Source organism: Montipora capricornis, chromosome 12, assembly GCF_036669925.1.
Source record: "Montipora capricornis isolate CH-2021 chromosome 12, ASM3666992v2, whole genome shotgun sequence".
Taxonomy (NCBI): domain Eukaryota; kingdom Metazoa; phylum Cnidaria; class Anthozoa; order Scleractinia; family Acroporidae; genus Montipora; species Montipora capricornis.
The window spans coordinates 17,256,840-17,264,339 of record NC_090894.1 but is presented as its reverse complement, the minus strand read 5'-3'; the positions used below and the strand labels follow the sequence as shown (position 1 = coordinate 17,264,339).

Below are 7,500 nucleotides of genomic sequence, written 5' to 3'. Positions count from 1 at the left end.
GTGTTTTCTGTTGCATTTCTAGAGTAATTGAAAGAGATGGAGCCAAAGTAGTGATTGATGAGGTATCGTTGGGATATTTGAAAGGATCCACAGTTGACTACCATGAGGAGCTAATTCGATCAGGATTCAGAATATCACTTAACCCTAATGCAGAGAAGGGTTGTTCATGTGGATCATCATTCACTTTCAAACTTTGAGAAATCCCCACAGCTGTTTGGTGAATAGACTATAAACAAGAATTAAAAGAATAGCAAGTACACATAAAGAGTCACACTGAAAAAACCTTTTTGGTTGTTGTACTTCACCATTTTGAAAAGTTGTGAACTAAAAACCATTTGTACATAATATTCATCAATCTATTTAAATGTATTAACTTGGACTGGTGTTTAACCCTCAACTAAATGTTATCAAAGGTTTTAATCCAGGTTTTGGTAATTTTGTTACCAGTTAAAGAAAATGGCAATATTTCCCCATATTTGCAAGCCATTTTCTTGACAGAATCGTCTTGCATCTTTTGATTTAAAGTTGTATAATATGATGAGTAATGTATAAGAACTTTATCATTTACCAGGTAATGATAAATAACGACGAAAAAAATTAAAAGAATATGTGATCTAGTTTGTTGCAAGAATAGCGTTAAATTTTATGTGGCAAAGGATGCAAAGTGGGGTTTCCCCATTGGATATGAATATTGGAGCACATATGGGAGCATAAGCTGCAACCCTGTTCAGAGTCGCAGAAGGGCTTAAAATGGGAGAACCCTGTCAGAGAAAAGGTGCTCACTTAGTGTGTGGTAAACTGCTGTGACACATTGTTTCACCAACAGAACAGCCTGCACACAAGAAAGCCCACAGGGGATGGGGCTTTTACACTAAGCAAATTAACTTAATTGAGGGAACACTAAAAAATTAACCCACATGTGATGTTGAGTCGGAGAAATGAATTCAAGCTACATCAATGGGAGGCACATGCTCTCACCACTGCATCATCCCTGCTCACTGCTTCATGGTCAAAGTGAAATAAATGAGAAGTGTCATCATCCAGATATTCATATCAGAATGAAATCTCAGATCCTCAGTCAACCCACTGCGACGTCTGGTAATGCCCCACGAAAAGGTTACCAAGAACAGGATATTTTAAGGGAGGAACCTCTGACGACTCTGTCATTTCATTTTGCATTGAGAGTTTTTCAGATAGATTGTGTCTAACATGGAATACCCACAAAGGAGGATTAAAGTGTGTGTTGGTGGCCCGGATTCTACTCCACAACTTTTTCATCAACAGCCATCTACTAAGTTCCTGCCTTCAGCTGGGCTTCTTAAAGCCATCATTTTAAATTTCATTTCATGCCACACAGGCTTCAAACTAGGTACCACAGGATAAATCTATGGCTTCAGGGCTTGACAAATCTGTTTAACAATCTGTACTTGTCCTTGTGATACAAGTAAAGATGCCTTGAGGTCCCTGGTCATAAGCATTGGTGCACCTTATTTAATGTCAGAAGTTCCTTTACCCTCTTAGACGGTATTCTCCCAGGAAGCCGCCAGTGCACTCATTTTAGCCACCTCTTCCATGAGTGCTACACAGAATGGAAAGAAGTCGAAGTAAGGATGCAGTCACTATGGATTGAACTCTGACCTTGTCGTACACAGAAGGCCGCTCCCTAACCAACTGTGCAATCTTCAGTCTTTATCACTCATTATTGAGCAAAGAGAAGTGAATACACAAATATTAAAATTTAGATGGTCTGAGCAAGTTTTATCACAAAGTGTTGGGAGTGTTTCAAGTCTTTTCATGTGGGATGTCTGTGGCAGACCACATTTAAAAATGGCTTGAGTGTCATCGTAGTCAGATATGGAAGTTAGCCACATGCTTGTCATGAAGTTCGCTTGATAATGTCATGTCGGATATATGACACGCATGAGGTGTCTTTTAATTTTTGCGTGAAAGGTAATTGGAAAAGCTCACATGGCCTTCCCAACACTCATGCTACGTCACTTCTTCAAATTACTGCATTCTTAGACTGAATTCACAGAAGAAAGACTGGAGCAAAATTTTTAAAAACTTGAAACCGCAAACAGAAGTGACAAAAATTGGAAAAAAATTCTGGGTCACATTTGTGTAAGCACATTGCAAAATCCTGATTTGAGCAATCAGTTGGATTTCACCATTCCCACGTTTTTACTCTGTAGTGAACATGAACCCAAATCAGGCCTTCCGTGTCACTATTGCAGTGTTGCTTCAAATCATGAACATACAGAAGCAGCAAACCTTCAGAGTATTAATCTAAAAAACAGAACCTTATTTATCAGATTTCACAAAATGTCTCATATCCGGTATCTGTAATGCAATCACGACACTTCCAGTCAGAAGTATAATTTAACTCATTGACTCCTGGGGCTTCCCCACTGATGAGTAAAATTGTCTGGCATTAGATAGACAGAGTAAAATACTAAGTCTGGCCGGTTTAAGCATCAAAGCGTTAAATGCAAACTGATTAACAATTCAAATATTGTATTTACTTGGGCATATCTGTTTGTATGTAAATTGGTTTCCAGTTATTCTAGATTTTATGAACTGAAAGACACAATGAGCAGCAACAATTTAACAGTAACAGAATGAACAACTTTCAAGGGAATACAGTAAACACACACATAAAATAAAAAAATAAAAAATAAAATACCATTTTTATAAGAACCTATCTCGGCTAACTTGGAAAAATCGAGGTTCATACATGTGGGTGTTGACTGTATCAGTAAAATGTGATTTGTGGCTACAATGAAAAACAAACCACTGTAGGAATAGAGCAAAGGACAAAGACATGTCACAGAAAAACCAAAGACCATCACACAGGGAACATAATGTACACATGGTGCGCTTCTATTGGTAAGTAAACGACAGTGCCCAGTGAAATATGGCAACAAATTTTACACTTTCAAGAGTTGACAGAAACCATCCTAAAAAGGTTAAAATTTGTGGCTACAATGAAAAACAAACTGCCCTTGATTTTCAGCTCTGCACTGAGATGCACAGCAAAAATAAAAGAAGAGGTTTGAGCTGATACAGTACCCACAAGATCAACAACAAATAGCATTGCTATTTACAGACCCTAACTGCCCTCTTCGATCAGTAGGGAGCTTAAGCACGCGCATTTTTGAGACGCGGACAGGAACCGGAAGAGAACATTTCGGTGGTGTCTCCCAGATTTTTGTACTAATCACGTTTAATGGAGAAAAGAAACTTGGCAATGAAATGTGGTTGTGTGAAGACAAGTTAAAAGGGAAAACAGCTCACTTCCGGTTGCCGTCTGCGTCTCAAAAACAAGTGTGCTTAAGCTCCCTAGTGTATTTTTATTACCACCCCGGCCTGCCCCCTTTGATCAGTGCATCCCAAGTGAATGCCCACTTGGCATCTTGTTCAAATTATGATTTACCCACAATATCTTTGAGAAGACAAGTTGTCTTTTAAGTAACATGCATAAATAACTCATCATACCAACTGTGATACCTGACTTTACAAAGAATAACTTTTCAAAAGATGAAGGAAGAACAAGCTTTGGCTGCCAACAAAAATAATATTGTAAATTCTCTATAAATTATAGTTCATCAAACTTTGGAATAAATTTCTTAAGTTCAACAACTTTCTTTACATAAAATAGATCTCCACCATTTTGACTGATAAAGCACAATTCTATCTTCACCTTACCAGCTGCTCTACGTTAACATGATTTCAGGGTACTGGATGTTGAATTTATTATTGTAGTTTATTACTTTGTATCACTTTTTTTTTAGTTATTTAACCCTCAGTGTACTGTGGGGCACTAAAACCAAAATTAATACACACACAATATCTGAGCTCATCACTAATGACTGGGTCCTCAAGTTGTGTACCCAACAAGTTTATTGGGTGGCACATACATGTATCTTTCAATATATTCCCTTGTGCCATAAAGCAATCATTTTCATACTATTATCAAATACCAGTGCTTAAAATTAAAACACATTTCAAGTTGTCCCTGTTTCAAAAGCCAGGCCATAAAATTGGTTGCCCTGATAAATGCTTGATTGCCCATTAGGAAACCTGTAATGATAAAATGCACACCATGTAGGTGCAATCACATGGCGTTGGAGTCCCCATAGTTCTTAGGATGTGCCTGTGGTTTTTTGTGGAAGTCTGGGTTAATGTTTTAGCACTAATTTTCAATTTCCATCACCTACGTGTTGTCTGTGGCATTTCCTATCTGGCAATTTTTTGTCAAAGCCACAGATGTTCAAAACATGGGAAAATGCTCAGCTGCAGCAAATTAATAATTGTTAACTTCACACTACTATCGGACAACCAGCAAGTCAGTCAGGTGCTGCTTATATAATTTATTTTTTATTTTTGGCTGGGTTCTCTGGGACGACCGCTAATTTTGAGCACTGAAATACATCAATAAACAAAATATTCCATCCGTGTAAATTGGATATGAGATTGAAAATAATGAAGTGTGTGCAACAAGTTGGCTTTAACCAATCTCATATCCAACAAAAAAATAAAATAACAATTAGTGTTTTGTTAAACGTTCAACTGGTTCAATATACAAAATGACCAGAGCAATCAAGTTTCCATGTGAGGTCAAAGAGTATGTGAGCTAATAACCTAAATTAAGTGACCCAATCGGACCACAAGAAATGCAAGATTGAACTGTAATTATTTAATTTCACAAAGAAGGCAAAACGGTGGAAAGCCTTCTTTCAAAAAAGTGTGAATGGGTGTAATAAACTCATTCTTGATTAGCAGCAGTGTAATTTAAAAACTTCAGCAAGCCATATCCTTTAAAGTAATGTTTAAAAAACGAGCAGCAGCCAAGTGTTTTTTGACCCAAGAAAACATGTGCTGCAAGTTTTGAACGGCTTAAGAAACATTCCACAAAAGCTTGTCCCTCTGGACTGAGAACAATGGTTCAAATTTTGAGGAGAATATTGGCGTGCATGAAAAACAAGCCATGCCTTATTAGTGTTCTTTACAAAACGAATACTTACAAGGAGTGTTTTGATCAGGATATAAGCTCATGCATATGACATTTTATCTGTGTTTTGATAGGCTGTTAGGCTCACGAATTATTAATGTCATTCTGACCTCAAACTCAATGACCTCTTTCTGTTGCATATTGAGTAAAAGTAACAATTAAATCAGTCCATAAAAAGTAGATTTAGTTTAACACTACATAACTGGTACATTCCAATCAGTGCTTCCTCTTAAAGCTTAAATACAACGAACAAAATTTTTGTTCTTAGTTTCTTGCTCATGTGACAACATTCACAGGAAACTTTGACAGCAATGTTCCTTTTTAAATGTCTATAGAACATTGTTTTTTATCTTAACTGCCAACATTAGTACCATCATTTCTCCTTATCTTCACTTCTCCTAGTTTTAATTGTCTTGCGCTTCATTCTGGCATACGGACCAATGGCTGGATCTGTGATGAAGTCATAGATTACTTTGGTCCATGAGTCATGATGCGGCAAATCCCTGTAATACTCAGGTGCAATCTCTCTCACTAAGGGAAGTCTGGAGCCAGGAACACTTGGGAAGTCATGATGCTCGTTATGGTAGCCAACATTGAAGGTAACCCAGTTCAAAGGTCCATAGTAGGAATAAGTTTCATAACCTTTCGTAAACATATAATGTTCAGAAATAAAATGACCAGCTACGGGGTGAAGGCCCATTCCCAGGAGGGAGCTGGCAATCATAAACACAAGAGACTTGGCACCCCAGTGTTGAGCCACTAAGGCATCAAAACTAAACTGAAGCACCAAATTGATGAGTTCCAGAGGAAGAGGACTTTGGGGGTAAACAAACAATGGGCGCAAGGAATAGAAAAACGGCTGTAATATAACCCACACAAATTTGGTTGCTGTGTTGAAAAACATGCGTGCCTCAAACTCTGTTGGCAAGTCTACATCAAGTTCTTCATCTCCCTGATACCTGTGGTGTTCCAAATGGTACTTTTTGAAGGAAATGGCACATGGCACACCAATCGGAAGATTTGCTATCAAGGAAAAAATCCTATTGTGAAGTGCACGTGAATGACCAAAGGCTAAGTTGTGGGAGATTTCGTGGATTGCTAATAGCAAGGCATGGTTGATCACTCCCCCAATAGTATATGCGACCAGAAACAAAAATGGCCAGGACATACTCCTCACAGCATATGCCAGTCCAAACTGGATCACCATTAAGAGCAGCACGTGGTACTTGAAGTGTGGATCAAAACCCATCAAGTTCTTAATCTGGGGGTACTTAGCTACAAAATGAAATGATCGAGGTTAAAGTTAGTATTAATACTAGAGAAGAATGTGATTATGATTATTTTAAAATGTGGTAGCTTTCACATTTCATACAAAACACATTTCTTCCATTTGTTGAAATGCATTTTCCCAGTGAAAATTACTTTCAGTCTTCACCTTTTTTGCTTGGAGTAAGTGTATCAAGTTTGAATGAGCCTTCTTTGTTCTGTGGCTTGTAAAACAAGCAGCTACTGCAGCCACCGTGTCAGAGAGTTGACGTCACCACAGGGCAGCCCAACCTCATTTGCGAACTGCCAAATTAATGGCATGTTTGTTTGTTTGTCTGTTAGTTATTTATTTGTTTGAGCAGGTTGAAGTTTTGGCACCTATTTAGCTGATGTGGACCTGCTATACCCACCCACTCATGTACACACAGAGGACAGCCCCAACACCGGGAACTTCATTCCCTACTCTTCTTGAATAGTGTGTGGGTTCGTAAACATCCCACAGGGAACTAACGAACATTGAAGTTATTTGTGAGCCGGGACCTCCGGCTTATCGTCCTTATCCGAGAAGACTTGAAAGTCTAACCATTTGCGGATGTGATTACAAAGGCAGCACTTTCCCCTCAGTTATTTAAAGACCCCTGAGTGTTGGTCTGGACGGAGTCGAACTCACAACCTCCCGCATGGCAGCCCGGTGCTCAACCGAGCCACCATTGTGTAAATTGTGCAGGATTCATTCAGACATCCTATATGTCCCACCGAGAAGGAGACGAAATGACAAGATTCTCCCGATAAAAATCAAGAAAGCCAGGAAGATAGCCACACAAAGAGCAACAGAAGAACAGTAATTTACCAATATGAGAACATTACATAACATAAAGCTTGGGTCCCCTGTAATTTCCCACGCCCGTTTTCACCAATTCACACCCGCATCAATGCAACTCGATCGTACGATTCACTTGGTATTTTTAGCTTTAAAGATGACTACATGCGCTCCATTCCATATACACCTTGTGGAAAAGCACTATGTGGTTTTGTTTTGTTTTTTATATATCGAGCTCTTTTCGACAAGAACGCCAAACCAAATAAACTTACCGACACACCGGGCGCGTGAACGCATTTGCGAAGGAAACTTGTCCTAACGCTGTTTGGACAAGGATGCGTGAATAAAGGGTTTTTCTTCTTCAAAACACATTTTTCACTAAAGCTTAAGCATGCACATGAAA

The 7,500-nt window shown here is 38.6% G+C and overlaps 2 protein-coding genes across 2 annotated transcripts in view; one reads left to right on the top strand and one right to left on the bottom strand.

The window, feature by feature from the left end:
• LOC138026574 (iron-sulfur cluster insertion protein ErpA-like) overlaps positions 1 to 615 on the top strand; it is a 4,081-nt gene extending 3,466 nt beyond the window's left edge. Inside the window, exon 3 of the mRNA XM_068873971.1 lies at positions 23 to 615. Within this exon, the coding sequence (XP_068730072.1) occupies positions 23 to 197 (175 nt within the window). The 3' untranslated portion in view covers positions 198 to 615. The remainder of the gene's footprint in view (positions 1 to 22) is intronic.
• A 3,754-nt stretch (positions 616 to 4,369) lies between these two features.
• LOC138026017 (sphingolipid delta(4)-desaturase DES1-like) overlaps positions 4,370 to 7,500 on the bottom strand; it is a 3,404-nt gene continuing 273 nt past the window's right edge. The window contains exon 2 of the mRNA XM_068873189.1: positions 4,370 to 6,286. Coding sequence (XP_068729290.1) covers positions 5,385 to 6,286 — 902 coding nt within the window. The 3' untranslated portion in view covers positions 4,370 to 5,384. The remainder of the gene's footprint in view (positions 6,287 to 7,500) is intronic.